This window comes from Pseudorasbora parva, chromosome 5 (genome assembly GCF_024679245.1).
Source record: "Pseudorasbora parva isolate DD20220531a chromosome 5, ASM2467924v1, whole genome shotgun sequence".
Classification (NCBI taxonomy): domain Eukaryota; kingdom Metazoa; phylum Chordata; class Actinopteri; order Cypriniformes; family Gobionidae; genus Pseudorasbora; species Pseudorasbora parva.
Window position 1 is genome coordinate 1,885,537 of NC_090176.1, and position 18,367 is coordinate 1,903,903.

Here is an 18,367-nt window from a genome sequence, read left to right on the forward strand (position 1 = left end):
GAATCAATAGAATGAGGGACAGAGGCAGAAAGTCCGTCTACTTTTTTGTTCATTGTTTAAAAGAAAAAGCAGAAATGGCTGTATTTTGTTTTCCAAATGTATTGTCATCAAATAGTATTAGAAAATTGGACGACATTTCCGATCGTGTTTCATTTGACTGATCCTATCTTTATCTGGAAATAATTTTACAAAAGAACATTTGTACATTTACATTTTTTATATAAATCTGTTTATTTTTAGTTTATAAAAATGCAAAACGTGCTTAATTAAAAAAAAATCCAAAAATAAGTTATTTATTTTTGCATGGAATTTGTGTGTAGCCTACGTTTTGATATAAATTTTGTTATTCAACATAGTATTTAAAAATACAACAACCATTCCATTTAATTATTTTTTTTCCATCGTTAAAAATGAAAAAGGAATGAACACAAAAGTACACAGACCATAGGATTCATTTCATTGAATGTTGTTTCTGAAATCGGATAGGCTAGTCAATACATGGGTAATTTTACAGCTTGCTAATGATTTCAATGTATTTATACGAGAAACAAGGCAAAACAAATTGGGCGGTTTTTCGCGAAGTTTTGGGCTGGAAAACCTGCTGGCATCTGGCAACCCTGGCCCCGGCACCCTCACACAGTTGCTGGAGATTATGTGCGACGCATACATGTCTGCGCTTGTATCCTCGGATCGCGTGTCAAACTGCTGAAATCACGTGACATTGGCGATCCGAATCATGAATCAATTCGCTGATTCATAACCGTTCTGTCAGGAAGCTAGAGATCCATTGACAGATTGAGGATGGTATGGAGAGCTGGGTCAGTTTGGCTGTGAAGAGATCAGGCATGATGGTATTAAAGGCCGAACTGAAGTCCACAAATAGGATCCTTGCATAGGTCCCAGGTCTCTCGAAATGTTGCAGGATATAATGCAGTCCAATGTTGACTGCATCATCCACAGACCTGTTTGCTTTGTAGGCAAATTGAAGAGGATACAGCAATTGTTCAGTGATGTCCTTTAGGTGGGCCAACACCAGTCTTTCAAATGACTTCATGACAACAGACGTGAGAGCAACAGGTCTGTAGTCATTTAGCAGAGGTGTGGACTCGAGTCATGTGACTTGGAATCGAGTCAGACTCGAGTCATGAATTGGATGACTTTGGACTCGACTCGACAAAATGTACAAAGACTTGCAACTCGACTTGGACTTTAACATCAATGACTTGTGACTTCACTTGGACTTGAGCCTCATGACTCGAGAAGACTTGCTACTTTTTGGCCATTTTTCTTTCACACAGCCGCGCTGCTCTCAGTGAAAAAAAGCTGCACCTGTATGCATGCAGATAGCACGCGCGCTGCCAGACACCCAATCACTCTAGTCCCACGTTGGTTTGATTCGACAGTATCCATAGCTACCAAGTCCGCGTACTTTGGGCTTCTTTTTTTGGCAAGTCGCGGTAAAAAAATCTCGAGTTGCGGGTCGCGGTTTTTTGGGCTTATTTGAAAAAAATGTGGTTGCTTGTTAGGAAAATATGACAAGCAACTTCGTTTCTTTACATTTATGGTCACTGTTTTGTCCAAATACATTGAATGAAACTGTCTCTCACAGCTAATAGCCATAGTGCAACGATACAAGTGCTGTATTCATTCGTCCTCATACATCTCGCCTCCTTCCCCTGTTTGAAGAAAAATTGCGTTCAACGTGCAGGCATGTGATGTGATGTTATAAATGTAATGATAGTTCATAGACGTAAATAGACGAATACATTTTTTTTTTTTTTTTTTACAAACAATGTAACCATCAAAGATATACAGAGATGGAGAGGAAACAGGGAGGTAAGCCACCTAATTTAATCTTAAAAATATGCTTTATAATGTAGGCTATTTATTATGACTATTATTATTTGGCTATTATAAAATTAAATAATAAAAAAAAGTATAGGCTACTAATAATAACAGTAGGTATGGTTCGAATGTATATTATTATAAACATGTCTCTATATTGCAGCGCTCTCAGTGTTTTCCTATGCACCAACTCCCAATCATAGACTGTAAAAAAAGTGCATTATAATCCTAAATAGTAGCATTAGTGTGACATTAGTAATTTTCAACACTCTTTAGGGCAGATTGCACATTGAGATGCAGGGCTTATCCTTTGTACGGTTTAGGGGGGCTAGGGGGGCTATGCTAGGGGGGCTATGGCAAGCTGGCATAAAAAGTATAGCAAAACAAAATAATTTAATAAATTAAATTATTAAAGTAAACCAAATTAAACCAAAAATAAGCTAAACAATATTCCCATAATGTTTCCATAATGCCCTAAGTTTAGGCTAAAAGGACCCATATCTATTTGAAAGTTGAACTGTTTTGCCATATGAGGTCAACACAATACAGGACTGAAGCCGCTGTGCATTGTTCTAGTGTTTCTGTTTTTTTACTGTATTTGCTTAATGTCATTGTATAAAAAGAGGTTTAAATAAATATAAATCTTACAGACATACATGATTTGTATAATTTTCATTTCTGTGGTAAGATGACTTGAAGTGACTCGAAACTAAAATGGTAGGACTTGGACTCGACTTGAGACTTGTTGGCTTTGACTTCTAACTCGACTCGAGACTTAACTCATCTTTGACTCGACTTGACTCGGGACTCGAGGGCAAAGACTTGAGACTTACTTGTGACTTGCATAACAATGACTTTGTCCCACCTCTGTCATTTAGTCCAGTGATTTTGGGTTTTTTGGGGACTGGATTGATAGTGGAGCGTTTGAAGCAGCTGGGAACTTAACACTGCTCCAATGATCCGAAGATCTGCGTGAAGACTGGGGCCAGTTGGTCAGCGCAGGCTTTCAAACAAGCAGATGAGATGCCGTCTGGGCCTGAAACTTTCTTGGTCTTCTGTTTTTTAAAGACTCGTCTCATGTCCTCCACACATGCATTCAGATCGTCAGCCAGTTGTGGATTCTCTACACCTCGGGGGGATGGTGACTTGTAGTTGGTGATGTTCCTCAGGCCTTTCCAGAATGATGCAGGGTCGTTGGCTGAAAACTGTTTTTTCAGCTTTTCAGAGTAGCTTGTTTTAGCAACTCTAATCTACTTTGTCAGTCTGTTCCTGGCTTGGTTATACAAGATCTTATCCCCAGTTCTGTAAGCATCCTCTTTGGCATGACGAAGCTGTTTGAGTTTTCCAGTAAACCATGGTTTATCATTAGTGAATGATAAGAATGATGTATGATGTTACAGTATCTGTGAGCTCATCCAGATCGGTGGTAGCAGCTTCAAAAACAGTCCAATCAGTGCAATCGAAGCAGGCTTGTAAGTTCTGCTCTGCTTCATTAGTCCATCTTTTTACAGTCCTTATTACAGGTTTAGCTGATTTCAGTTTCTGCCTGTAGGTCGGTATAAGATGAACCACACAGTGATCAGACAACCCCAAAGCTGCCAGTGGGACGGAGTGATTTGAGTCATTTATTATTGTATAACAGTGGTCCAGTATATTACTGTCTCTGGTGGGACATGTAACGTGCTGTCTGTATTTTGGCAGTTCACGGGAGAGATTTCCTTTGTTAAAATCTCCAAGAATGATTAAAAGAGAGTCTGGGTACCTTTGTTCTGTTTCAGCTATTTGTTCAGCCAGCTGCTGCAGTGCCGTGTTCACACACACGTCTGGAGGAATGTAAACATTCACGAGAACGAACGAAGAAAACTCTCGTGGTGAGTAGAAAGGTTTACAGTTTATGAAGAGCGCCTCTAAATTAGGAGAGCACATCTTCTTCAGCATTGTTACATCTGAACACCAACTTTCTGTAGAACATCTACTTAATGTAGAACATAAGAGCAAAGAAATACACACATTCTCTCATATATGCACATATACATCTACATACACACAAACAGAAGACACACATCAGAGATAATGAGACAGAACAATATAGTTATTGAGTTTAGTGAGTATATTATATCAGCTTCAAGCTCATCTCTTACTCAAGCATACCGGCTCTAACAGAAGCTCAGCTATAGTATTAATGTGATGAAGAGAAAGACTCTATAACATCTCAGCGTTTATGATTTATCATGCGGCTCAAAGCATTATGGGTAGAATCTCTCTACAGTCTATTCTGATTCATCAACACAGTTTCACTGAAGATTTATTATAAACAGTAAACCCAGGATAGAGTGTGTGTGTGAATGTGGTCTGGACTGTGTGTATGAGGCTCATCGTGTCAGAGACGCTGTAGAAGGACAGAGTTCCTGCGCTGTGATCCACATACACTCCTATTCTACAGCTGATGGGCTTTACAGAGAGTTTAGTCTCTATGTTATTGTGTCTGAATGAGTATCTGGAGGAAGAGCAGAACAAACGCCAGGACTGATCATTAGATCCAAACCGACACTCATTACCCGATCCCTTCCTGCTGATGCTCTTATATGAGACTGATATACACACACCATTACCACTCCACCCAATCTCCCAGTAACAGCGTCCACACACACTCTCTCTACACAACACCTGATAATACACATCAAATCTGTCTGGATGATCAGGATACGGCTGAGGCTCTGGGAAAGTGCCAGTAATCTCTCTGTTCATCTCAGACAGATGGAGATATTCATTCACTGTGTTCAGATCCAGAGTCAGCGGACGAGAATCTGGTGGAGATAAAACACATCAGAATCAGGAATTATGAATCTGTCTGATATTTTGATGGAGCTGAACTCTTCATGTTCAATATATCATCAGTGTCTCAGTACAGTTTACCAGATCCTGTGCTAATCATCATTGACATGATCAACTCTAAAACTCTTCTGTCATGTTTTCTTTCTCCTTCTCCAGGAAGAACATGAACACACTCAGTGAGTTTTTCTGCTTGTTTTCTCAATGACTTACATTGTAGGAAGTCGTTCCTGGTCCTGGGAACAATGACTGTGGAAATCAACAGACAGGAAGAGTGTGATTATCATGTCAAGAGGAAATGATCCCTGCATCCGTTCCTAAGACATTTCTAATATGATCTTCTACATGATATGAGATGATGGAGGATGATTTCTTAGAGCAGATGTATCTCCAGGGCTTTACCTCTGTTAGAGATCTTCTTCAGCTCCTCTTTGCAGAAATCCTCCAGTTTGCCTCTCAGCTGACGGACAGATTCTCTCACTCCATCAAAAGAGGAGAGAGAACTGAAGGGATTGTCATTGACGTCTGTAGATTCAGGAGGATTTGAGAGAGACTGGAAACTCTACAGAAAACAGAAATCAAAGCTCATCACCTCCACACTTCAGCCAATAACCTGCACTACTGTCAGATTTGAGCGGCTCTTGATGATCTTTAGTGACTCTCCTCAATCCAGCACTTTCACAGCATCAGCTTCATTCTTCTCATATTTAACTTTTAATAAAGCACTTTAAGTTTTATCAAAAAAATATTACTCTACTGTTGCATTATTGAAAATAAAGAATCGTCTCGGTTATGTATGGTAAACCTTGTTCCCTGAAGGAGGGAACCGAGACGTATGTCAGACTAGACCGACAAATAGGGATCACTTCTGGGAGCCCATATCAGCTTCGAGATATAGAAAATGGGCCAATGAACATTGGCATACGAGCTTTGCATATCGCACCCCGCCCCGCTGTGTGGGTATAAAGCGGAAGCGATCGCCACGCACTGTTGTTTTTCACTGAGGAGCCGAACCCGTGGCTCTAACTGCAGTGATGGTACAGCAACTGTGGTGACTGGACGTACGTCTCTGTTTCCCTCCTTCAGGGAACGAGGGTTACTATACGTAACCGAGACGTTCCCTTTCAGTCGGTCACGTTCGACGTACGTCGGACTAGACCGACGAATTGGGATCCCTATGGAAAACGCTACAGTTACTACCACTTCCAGCTCCCAGCCGGAGTCCCTTGGACCCCGTCTCAGCAGGCGGGGAATTTCCTGCAGGGAGAGTCACTCTGCCATCCAACAAGACCCAATCAGTGGACTATTGGATAACGCTGGGAAAGCATGCCCCTGGAGTCTGCTGCGAAAGCCACACTCCCCAACTATCAGTCTAGCATTGTTCCAAGCCCTCATGGAAGACATACCCGACCTTCCATCTCCAAGCAAGCTCACCTGCTGCCCTTTGGACTCCTACCTTTCAACCATGGTAAACTGTCAAGGGCACCCGTGCTTTGAACTTTAAATTGGAGTGACCGGTGCCTCACACGCTACTTCCTGGTCCTTCCAGTCCCGCTGCATAATGTCTACATAGAACCAGACCCCCCTTGGTTAGCCTCAAGGCTCATGTGGACTTTATCAATGAGGTTGTGTGAGCCCCACCAACGTCACAGCCCCCTGTGGTTCCTGTCAACCCAGTGAACCTCCTGTCAGGCCAGACTATTCCAAAGGTGTGTACCCTAACCAACGAACAGGAGACTGCAGTACCTGCTTACACCAAAGGGGTCGCTGTTCGGCTCAACCTGCAATGTGGCTAAACACTAAAGCACATGCTGGGCTTCTTCCACCTGTCACCTGAATGTCTGGAACTTGGACTCAGTCTAAAAGCCACACTACTCACTGAACTGTCATCCGGTGTAGTCTACATCCTGTTCAACAACTGCACAGCAATGGACATCAGGATTAACAAGGCCTACTGCCCGGGATGGCTAGTGAGTCATGACTTCCATGACCTTGAACTCACCTTACCATTCATTGGTCCAATCCAAGCCTTGATGACCCCAGAAGGGAGCACAGACAACAAAGTGTTCACAGCACCCTTCAAAATCATCTCCATCGCTTCTGTCATGCCAATGGCTAAAGATCAAGTGTGCAGAACAGAGCGTACAGAGGACCAATAGCTTGCAGTAGATACAGCAACTAGCCATCTTGCCTGCCTGCGAGACTGAGGACAATCCTGCATGGCTGACTGCCAACATGACAGATGACACCACAACAGAGGAGCTGTACGCAGGATTTGAGACAAGTCCAGCAAATTCTGAAAGAGAACCTTCACACAGTGCGCATCCCAACGCACCTTAATGCTCCTCCCACTTACATCAAGGATTATAAGATCCCCATTGCCTCCCACGCACAGGGGATCATTGACTCTACGCTTGAGAAAGGTGCCATCTGTCGAGGCAACAGCACCTACTCTGCTCCTATCTGATAAGCTGGCTTTCACCTTCGGCAACTGAAAGTATACATTCACAAGGTGCCCGTTCGGCTATGCCCACTCACCAGCCGAGTTAAACATCTTCCTAAACAAAGTTTGCCCAGACGCAAGAATGAGAGGCAACCTTTACGCAGATGATGTTCTCATGAAGAGCACAACCGTGGCAGATCATCTTAAAGAGATGGATCATGTTCTGAACCAATTAACCACCGCCGGCACCAAAATTGCCCTTCACAACAGATGGTGGTGTCGAACTAAGGTCACCTATGTAGGCCTACTCATTGGATCACGGGGCATTGAACCACATTCCAGCCGTATCCAAGCCCTTCAGAACATCAAGCCACCCACCAATGTCTCAGAGTTTTAAAGCTTTCTAGTGTGTAACTACTCAATTCATGGAGAACTATACAGACATTGCACAACCACTAACTGCACTTCTGAAGGACTGCCCATTCGTCTGTACAGAAGCTCAAGCAAACGCCAGGAATGAACTGAAACAAAATCTTTGCATAGCTCTATGTCCCTGACCAACAAAAGAAGTTCCACTGGGAAGCTGGATTCTCCAAACACTGCCTTACAGTGCTGGTCTATACCAAAGGCAAGACCAAGACAAAAGAGTGGTCACATATGCCAGCAAGACACTTCTTCCACCAGAGAGCAAATACTCTGACTGGGAAAGGCTCTACTCTACATGTTATGGACCATCCAGCGATTCTCCTACTACATCGGAGTACAAAAGGTTATTATAGTGCTACCAGCCTGTAATGTTCCTTAACAGCCAATGCATCCGAGATGGCGTCGCCACCAATTCACACATAACCATGTAGTTAGTGGCACTCCAGGGTCGCAATGTTGAGGCACGTTATGCGCAGAATCACAAGTCTGCAGTGTGAAAAGGCTTGGCTGCCTCCCAAAACTTTTCTGATGACACACCAGCAGCAGTGCTGGACCCAGAGGAACCCCAACAACAACAGACCTGTCACAGGTACTTTGAAGAGAATGCGTGTCAAGGAATGCCCACCGCCAACGTCGATGGGTCCTCTTACAACTAAGAAGGCATCCTACAAGCATGTGCGGACATCCTATGGCTGAATGACTAGCCTTCCCCTTCACAGCACTTCAAGTTGGGTCCTCAGTCATCACAATATGCTGAGGTAGCAGCCATTCTAATAACCATCCAAATCGCATCGACCCATAACATCAGAGAACTCATTATTTGCACATACTCTGACTATGCCAGACTCAATTTCACATGACACCTTCCAGGTTGGGAACAAAATGGGTTTACAACGGCAAACAGCAAGTCAGTCAAACAGCAACACCTGTTCCAAGCGTGCAATGACATCACGAGAGTACACAGCATGATCGTCTACTAGAAAAAGGTGAAGGGACACTCAAGACAACCAGGCCTTGACAAAGACTTGAATGACCAAACTGATGCCCTGGCCAAGACTGGCACACTGCACGGCAATCTATGGTCAATGGGGGCAAAGACTCATGTCAGGCTTTTATTTGTTGATTTTACATCTGCTTTTAACACCATTCAGCCCTTTCTGCTCGCTGAGAGACTGATTGTGGATTTTAACCTTGATTTGAATTTGGTGGGCTGGTTATTGGATTTTTTAACAGCGTCAAGCGCGCTCTCTTGGCACCCAGAGATTTTGGAAACTGCTCTTTTTGTGAAGTTTTGGGTACCACTGGCCGCGAGGCACAGGGGAGCCCCCCAGCCCTCCTCCGGGGGGAGGAAGTGGTGCTGCTGCCACTTCCTGTCGAGCAGGACCCTCCATCTCTGGGTGGCTCGTCTCAGGGTCTCTTACGACGACGCTTGCCACCTGGCTTGGCAGCGGTCTGAGCGGGCTGGACGTCCTTCCCGCGGCCGGCTCCACGCCTACACCTGGGTGGAGGCTGCTGCTGGGCTGCGGCGGGCGGACGCCCTCGGCAACGAGCAGGCGGAGCTGCTGCCGCCGGTGGCGGCGGGGTGGAGGCAGCAGCGGATGTGCCGGATGGCCTCCATCTGCTTCTGTGCGGCCAAGAACTGCTGGGCAAAGCTCTCGACCGCGTCGCCAAACAACCCAACCGACAAAATAGGGAAGTCCAGGAACCGGGTCTTATTGGTCTCCCTCATATCGGCCAGGTTGAGCCAGAGATGGCACTCCTGGACCACCAAGGTGGACTTCACCTGGCCAGTAGCACGGGCGGTGGTTTTCGTCCTGGAGGAGCTCTGGACCAGGACTACCCTCGTGCATGTCCATGAGCGCCTGTGCTTGGTGCACCTGCAGCAGCGCCATAGCATGCAAGGCAGACGTGGCCTGGCCACAATACCTATAGGCCTTCGCAGTCAGACCGGAAGAGAACCTAAAGGCCCTGGGGGGTCCCCACACCAGCTAGAGGTGGATGTCGGACACAGTTGCATCGCGACAGCCCGCTTCACCGGCGGGAGACCCTCATACCCCCTGGCCTGCCCGCCATCAAGGGTAGTGAGGAGGGAGGAGCCACTAGGTCCCCCCTGGGCGCTAAACGGTGCTTTCCATGACCTAGTCAGCTCCACATGCACCTCCGGGAAGAAAGGCACCGGGGCGGGACGCTGAGAACCAGCGTGGCCCGCCCCGAGAAACCAATCTTCCAACCTAGAAGGTTCGGGACGTGGTGGAGGGTTCCACTCAAGGCTGACCTTTTCGGCGGCCCAGGAAAGCGTAACCGTCAACTCCGGGTCCGACTCGACCGTTGCCACTCTCCCAGAGGGAGGCAGTACAGCCGAATCTTCATCCCCAGAGGACTGAAACTCCCCCTCCGATGCAGCGATCGACATCTGCTCGTCCGCGGGTGCCCCAAAAGACACCGTTGGCCACGCATGTGGGGGTGGGGGGGTGGGGGTCGACGGGGTCCTCCGGAAGCACCACCGGTTGCGGCGCTTGTGACGGATTAGGGTCCCGCAGAGGCTCACTTGACGGGTTTGCCCTAACCATGATCCTCAGGTCACCCTGGCCATCCATCAAAGTAGGTCTATTCTGCTGGGCAGGGATAGACCTAGATTGAGCTATGGGTAGGGGGACTCCACCTTCCCGAAGGTAGGCGAGTCTCGACCTAAGCGCCGAGATAGTCATGTTCCCGCAGTGAGAACAAACTATCCACAAACGCCGCCTCAGCATGCTCTAAGCCCAGGCACGTGATACAGCGCTTGTGACCGTCAGCGGGCGACAGGGAACGACCGCATCCAGAAACACACGGGTGGAAAGACATCCTGAAAAGGACGGCACGTCACCTGTGTAGCTCTTTTTGTGAAAAAAGTTTGCTCTTTTAGGTGTTGAAGCACCCAGGGATCGACCGCGGCAGAATAAACAGGTTTTGTGTGCAGCCTGTTTTCTGCTCTAAGCAGAAAAAAGGAACCCGCCCACCGAACCAACTGTGTGTGGTGTGTGTGTGTGTGTAGTGCAATTTGCTCAGTTTCTCAGTTTGCTGTGAAAACAGCAGCTCTCTTAGCAGCAGTGAGATCGCAGTCGCGCTGTCTTGTGCCGTCTGGCCAACACGAGTAATATCCCCCGGCACACGCTTTCTCTCTCTCTCTTGCTAGATAGAAGGCAGTCAGATGCTTCATCAACGCCGTTCGGCTCCGAAGTGAATGACAACAGTGATGTTGTGTTGGAAACAGTACTTTAAACTCTTCTAGCGGGTACTGATTAGTGGGTGTTGTTAGTTTCATATTATACAATTTATTTCAACTGCTTTATAAATCAAAACCTTTTTCTAATCTTGACAAAACACATGTCGGAAAAGTTTGTGTCACAAGGTTCCATATTTGGTGACTGTTTTGTGATAGAATATTTGGACATAAATGTATTTATTGTTATAGAAGAATGCACGGACCCTGTACATCGTCATGTATATACTTTCAGTTTTAAATGTCTGTGGACCTCATACGGGATGGGAGGTGTCCTCCCTTCAGATCCATTTGAATAAATCTTGCATACAACATGACACAGAAAAATTGCTTTTTTCCACTATTTTCTGTAATTTACTGGAAGCAGCCCAAACTGTCTGCAGGTTCCTAGAGCACACAGGCCTGAGTTACTCACTTTCAAACTGAATGTATTAAAATAAAAAAGTGTCTAATTTTTTTTTTTTTTGGGGGGGGGGGGGGGGGGGGGGCTTATTACAGCTTAGACAACCTATGCTTACATGGTTATCACTTTTAGCAGTGTTTTAAAGAACTTCAAATGGTTTCCTGTAAAATGACACCAACATTTTGAACACCACTGTATGTGTCTATGGGAAGCTTTTCAATTTGGGTAGGCCAAATCCGGAAATCCCAAAAATGGTACCAGATCTTAAGAGGTTAACAGAAGATAATCAGATGAGCGTCTGACTGATGATTATATAATAACCGCACACACAGATCAACGGCTCATTCTGCTCTCATGAAATGCTTTTCTGAGTCTCTTGTTCTTCTAGATCTCTGTTACCTGCAGGAAATGGACGTGATCCTGTGTGTGTGAAAGCTGCTCCAGCTCAGCGTCTCTCCTCCTCAGATCATTGATCTCCTGCTCCAGTCGCTCCAGTCGTCCTTCAGCTCGACTCACTGCAGTCTTTTCCTGATCTCTGATCCGCTGTGTGGCCTCAGAGCGGCTTCTCTCAATGAAGCGGATGAGCTCAGTGAAGATCCTCTCACTGTCCTCCACTGCTGTCTGTGCCGAGCGCTGTTAGGACACATATCACAATCACACAGTGGCTTCAGTGAGTCCTGACTGAGACTTCTCAAACTGCTCTTCTTCTCCAGACTCACCTTATGAGCCTCCACAGCCTCTCTCAGCTGCTGAAGATCTTTCTCTCTCTGCTGGATTCTCAGCTGGAAGGACCTCTGCGTCTCCTTCAGCCGCTTCTGCAGCACAAACCAGTGACAGAAACAGCACTTTATACTGCGCACACTAGAGCATCATGGGAGCTTTGTGGAAAAAACTCAATGAAGCCTATATTATGAATCCATTATAAGGATATTCTTAGTACATTATAATACATGCATAATGCCTTATAAACAACCTTATAATGTGTTGTCATCTCATGAATAATAATCATAACAGTAATAATACTTACCTATTCGTGGTTATAACTATTACGATTATGATGATTTATAACATGCAATGAAGATAATTTTATCCACTTAACACATATTATGGGATATATAATAGATAATATATCCCATAATTTCATATATTTTACGTTCCCAAGTCTCATATCTTGACATTGTTTCCTTCAGATCTGGACAGTCTCAACAACATCTTAGTCTTTCACTGCTTAAAGTGACACAAAGTCTTCCTTTAAACATCTAAAGCGCTTCATAATCACCTCCACGCACAGCTTGGGCTCTGGAACCACACTTCTCGAGAGAGGCTGGACTCCTATCACTCTGGAGTTGCCCATGGTGAGAGGCGGCGGGCTGGAGTGGGTTTGCTTATAGCCCCCCAGCTCAGCCGCCATGTGTTGGAGTTCACCCCGGTGAACGAGAGGGTCGCTTCCCTGCGCCTTCGAGTCGGAGATAGGTCTCTCACTGTCATTTGTGCCGACGGGCCGAATGGCAGTGCAGAGTACCTGGCCCTCTTGGGGTCTCTGGGAGGGGTGCTGGAAAGTGCTCCGACTGGAGACTCCATCGTTCTACTGGGGGACTTCAATGCCCATGTGGGCAGTGACAGAGACACCTGGAGGGGTGTGATTGGGAGGAACGGCCCCCCTAATCTGAACCCGAGCGGTGTTCTGTTATTGAACTTTTGTGCTAACCATGGCTTGTCCATAACGAACACCATGTTCAAGCATAAGGGTGTCCATCAGTGCACATGGCACCAGGACACCCTAGGCAGAAGGTCGATGATCGACTTTGTGGTCGTCTCATCTGACCTCCGGCCGTATGTCTTGGACACTCGGGTGAAGAGAGGGGCGGAGCTGTCAACCGATCACTACCTGGTGGTGAGTTGGATCCGATGGCAGGGGATGAAGCTGGACAGACTCGGCAGACCCAAACGTACTGTGAGGGTCTGTTGGAAATGTTTGGCTGAACACCCTGTCAGAGAGATCTTCAACTCCCACCTCCGGCAGAGCTTCGACCAGATCCCGAGGGAGGCTGGAGATATTGAGTCTGAATGGACCATGTTCTCCACCTCCATTGTCGACGCGGCTGCTCGGAGCTGTGGCCGTAAGGTCTCCGGTGTCTGTCAAGGCGGCAATCCCCGAACCCGGTGGTGGACACCGGAAGCAAGGAATGCCGTCAAGCTGAAGAAGGAGTCCTATCAGGCCTGGCTGGCTTGTGGGGCTCCTGAGGCAGCTGACAGGTACCGGCAGGCCAACCGGACGGCAGCCCGGGTAGTTGTGGAGGCAAAAACTCGGGCCTGGGAGGAGTTCGGTGAGGCCATGGAGAAAGACTATCAGTTGGCCTCAAAGAGATTCTGGCAAACCATTCGACGCCTCAGGAGGGGGAAGCAGTGCCCCACCAACACTGTCTACAGTGGAGATGGGCAGCTGCTGACCTCAACTGGGGATATTGTTGGACGGTGGAAGGAATACTTCGAGGATCTCCTCAATCCCACCGACACGTCTTCCTTTGAGGAAGTAGTGGCTGAGGGCTCGGAGGGGGACTCGTCCATCACCCGGGCTGAAGTCATCGAGGTAGTGAATAAGCTCCTCGGTGGCAAGGCGCCGGGGGTGGATGAGATTCGCCCTGAGTACCTTAAGTCTCTGAATGTTGTGGGACTGTCTTGGCTGACACGCCTCTGCAGCATCGCGTGGCGGTTGGGGACAGTGCCTATGGACTGGCAGACCGGGGTGGTGGTCCCTCTTTTTAAGAAGGGGGACCGGAGAGTGTGTTCCAACTACAGGGGGATCACACTTCTCAGCCTCCCTGGGAAAGTCTATGCCAGGGTACTGGAGAGGAGGATTCGGCCGATAGTGGAACCTCGGATTCAGGAGGAGCAGTGTGGTTTTCGTCCCGGTCATGGAACACTGGACCAGCTCTATATCCTTCACAGGGTGCTGGAGGGTTCATGGGAGTTTGCCCAACCAGTCCACATGTGCTTTGTGGATTTGGAGAAGGCATTCGACTGTGTTCCTCGTGGAACCCTGTGGAGGGGTCTCTGGGAGTATGGGGTCCGGGGCCCCTTGCTTAGGGCTGTACGGTCCCTTTACGACCAGAGCAGGAGCTTGGTTCGCATTGCCGGCAGTAAGTCAAAGTTGTTCTCGGTGCATGTTGGTCTCCGGCAGGGCTGCCCTTTGTCACCGGTTCTGTTCATAATCTTTATGGACAGAATTTCTAGACGCAGCGAAGGGCCGGAGAGTGTCCGGTTTGGGGACCACACGATTTCGTCACTGCTCTTTGCGGATGATGTTGTCGTGTTGGCAACCTCAGACCAGGACCTTCAGCATGCACTGGGACGGTTTGCAGCCGAGTGTGAAGCGGCTGGGATGAGAATCAGCACCTCCAAGTCCGAGGCCATGATTCTCAGTCGGAAAAGGGTAGCTTGCTCACTTCAGATTGGTGGTGAGTTCTTGCCTCAAGTGGAGGAGTGAGGGAAGGATGGAACGGGAGATTGACAGACGGATCGGTGCAGCATCTGCAGTAATGCGGGCGCTATACCGATCTGTCGTGGTGAAGATTTACCGGTCAATCTACGTTCCTACTCTCACCTATGGTCATGAGCTGTGGGCCATGACCGAAAGGACAAGATCCCGGATACAGGTGGCTGAAATGAGCTTTCTCCGCAGGGTGGCTGGGCGCTCCCTTAGAGATAGGGTGAGAAGCTGGTGGGTCACTTGGGAGGAGCTCAGAGTAGAGCCGTTGCTCCTTCACATCGAGAGGAGCCAGCTGAGGTGGCTCGGGCATCTATTTCGGATGCCTCCTGGACGCCTTCCCAGGGAGGTGTTCCGGGCACGTCCCACCGGGAGGAGGCCCAGGGAAGACCCAGGACACGCTGGAGGGATTATGTCTCCCGGCCTGGGAACGCCTCGGGGTTCCCCCGGAGGAGCTGGAGGAAGTGGTTAGGGAGAAGGAAGTCGGGGCGTCTCTGCTTAGACTGTTGCCCCCGCGACCCGGCCCCGGATAAGGGGAAGATAATGGATAGATGGATGGATGGAAGCGCTTCATAATGTGCCAAAGTGGTTTTTGTCTGCTTTAAGTAAAGTCACAAAAGTTAATCAGCCATAAGATGTCATGAAGTGGTTATACGACATTTCCCTTTACCACTTAGGCTTTACCAAATATCATAAATAGGTAAGTATTATTACTGTTGTTATGATTATTCATGAGATGACACAAAACATTATAAAGTTGTTCATACGGCATTACGCATGCATTATAATGCATTAATAATAACCTATGTTAACGGTGCATCATCTCCATATTTCCTTTTATATTCTGTGAAAGTCCACCTCCAGCTGCTGTTCTCTTCTGCTGACGTCTGCAGTGTGAATGATGTTTCCTGATCATATGGTGCCAGTATAAATAGTGTTAGCATTATTTGATCAGTGTGTGATTACATACCTGTTTCTCTGTCCTCTGTGCTGCGGCTGATACAGTGTCATGGTTTTTATGTTCGTCCATCGTACACAGCACACATATAAACTTCTGGTCAGTGCGGCAGAAAACCTCCAGGAGTTTATCGTGTGTTTGGCAGATCATCTCCTGCAGTCGTCCAGTGGCATTGGTCACTTTATGTGGCTTACGGGAGTGAAATTCCTCATGACGGACAAAATGAGTCTGACAGTAAGACTCCAGACACACCAGACAGGACTTGATGGCTTTGTGTTTTCTTCCAGTACAGACGTCACACTGCACATCTCCAGCTCCAGCATAACAGTCAGCAGGAAGTTTAGTCTTCTTCAGTTTCTCCGCCAGTTCCACCATCATGGTGTTTTTAGCTAAAGCAGGTCTTGGACTGAAGGTCTGTCTACACTGAGGGCAGCTGTACACTCTCATCTGATCCTCCTGATCCCAGCAGCCTGTAATACAGATCTTACAGTAACTGTGTCCACATGGGATGGTCACTGGATCCTTCAGGAGATCCAGACACACTGAACACATCAACTCATCCTGATCCAATGAAGTCCTCGCTTCTGCCATTTTGCTGAATGAATACAGAGACACAAACACACACCAGCTTGACTACACATCAGTCTCTCTTTCCCTGAAGTCATGTGATTTCTGGTACTGTGTTTGTGTGATGTGTGCAAAACCGGTTTATCTGCAATTTGTGCTGAACAAACAAATCCAATCCATGAAGGCTCCCCTTGCAACTTTCAGGAGTTAAAGGATCTGCTGCTAACATCTTGGCACCAGATTCCACAACACACCTTCAGTGGTATAGAGGAGTCCATGCCTCGGCTGGTCAGGGCTGTTTTACCAGTAAAAGGGGGACCAACATAATATTAGGAAGGTGGTCATGATATTATGCCTAATCAGTGTATACAGTGGGTACGGAAAGTATTCAGACCCCCTTACATTTTTCACTCTTTGTTATATTGCAGCCATTTACTAAAATCATTTAAGTTCTTTTTTTATCATTAATGTACACACAACACCCCATATTGACAGAAAAACAGAATTGTAGCCATTTTTGCAGATTTATTCAAAAAGAAACCTTAAATATCACATTGTCCTCAGTATTCAGACCCTTTGCTGTGACACTCATATTTACCTCAGGTGCTGTCCATTTCTTCTGATCATGCTTGAGATGGTTCTACACCTTCATTTGAGTCCAGCTGTGTTTGATTATACTGATTGGACCGGATTAGGAAAGCCACACACCTGTCTATATAAGACCTTACAGCTCACAGTGCATCTCAGAGCAAATGAGAATCATGAGGTCAAAGGAACTGCCTGAAGAGCTCAGAGACAGAATTGTGGCAAGGCAGAGATCTGGCCAAGGTTACAAAAACATTTCTGCTGCACTTAAGGTTCCTAAGAGCAGAAGCCTCTCCTCAGGGCTATATAAAAAGTTTGCTAAAAAACACCTGAAGCACTCCAAGATGGTAAGAAAAAAGATTCTCTGGTCTGATGAGACCAAGGTAGAACTTTAATGAGAATTTTTTTTTAACTTAAATTATTTTAGCAAATGGCTGCAATATAACAGAGTTAAACATGTAATGGGGTCTGAATACTTTGCGTACCCACTGTGTGTGTGTGTATATATATATATATATAATATATTAGTGGTGGGCCGTTAACGTGCTGCGTTAATGTGAGAATCTTACCGGGCGATAAAAATTGGGTTGGGAGCTGGGTCTATACTACACAAGATTACTTTCACCTTGATATTTTAGCGCGGATGTATACCTAGCCGAATTGCACTGCAGGGGGCGAGAACGAGTCTTCGAACCTGTATAGGCCTACTGTCAAATTATCACATCAAACGTGATGTGCTAACATGGATGCAGGTATGAAGCCGCCGGGTTTGCTTCAGGGAAAATTTATTTTTCAGAAGCTTCCCAATGGAAACCTCGACAAGACTAAGGTTGTTTGCACCTTGTGCAATGCAGAATTAGTTTACTGTAGGAGTTCTTCCAGTCTCGAGTATCGTCTAAATGCACGCTTTTTTGTCATTCGGATTGAAAGATTCAGTGGACTGTTTACATGAGACATTATCTAAACCGATCTGGGGTTTACATGAACTCACTTTCAATCGGAATCATTTTGTGAAATGCTGCATCACCAGAAATGTCAACGCTGTCCTCTCCAGCAGCTGGAATGAGTTACCGGTTGCCATAGCAACTCTCGACAACCACCAGGATTTATATGGTTTTATAAAAGCTATTTATTTGTTGTAAAAGTAATAATCCTCTCAGAAAAATACATTCTTCTGTCAGGCGCAGTTGAAGTAAAAAGTGCCTTGGACAAACGCTGTCAAGATGAGAGGGTTTAGCCAGGCTGTGTCTGTTATTATTCTAACATTATCTTCATAACTTCTTACAAAATAAAAAGTTTACCCTTCAGAAAAATTAACTTTCCTGTCTTGTCAACATTATAGCCTGGTGTGAGCGTGGAGAGCGCTCTTCAGTAGTGAAGGCCCGTGCTCTGTATATAACTTCACATAAGGACGCACACCCAAAAGTAATCGGGTCAGGTCGTTTACCTGGTGAATTTTTTCGTTTGATCAGTTCATGAAAAGGTTAATTCCACCCCTCTCAAACTGATTAGAATTTAATTCTGTTTGGGCGTTTTTATTCCGATTGAGGTGTTTATAT

The 18,367-nt window shown here is 46.4% G+C and overlaps 1 protein-coding gene across 1 annotated transcript; it reads right to left on the reverse strand.

The window, feature by feature from the left end:
- Window positions 1–3,903: 3,903 nt before the first annotated feature.
- Window positions 3,904–17,189, reverse strand: LOC137074923 (tripartite motif-containing protein 16-like protein). The gene is made up of 6 exons (XM_067443011.1): window positions 15,669–17,189; window positions 11,931–12,026; window positions 11,611–11,844; window positions 5,080–5,239; window positions 4,891–4,926; window positions 3,904–4,652 (listed from the first exon to the last, which is right to left on the reverse strand). Exons 1-6 carry the CDS (start codon window positions 16,245–16,247, stop codon window positions 4,129–4,131), a joined length of 1,629 nt encoding a protein of 542 aa, XP_067299112.1. The 5' UTR covers window positions 16,248–17,189; the 3' UTR covers window positions 3,904–4,128.
- Between the last annotated feature and the right edge of the window lie 1,178 nt (window positions 17,190–18,367).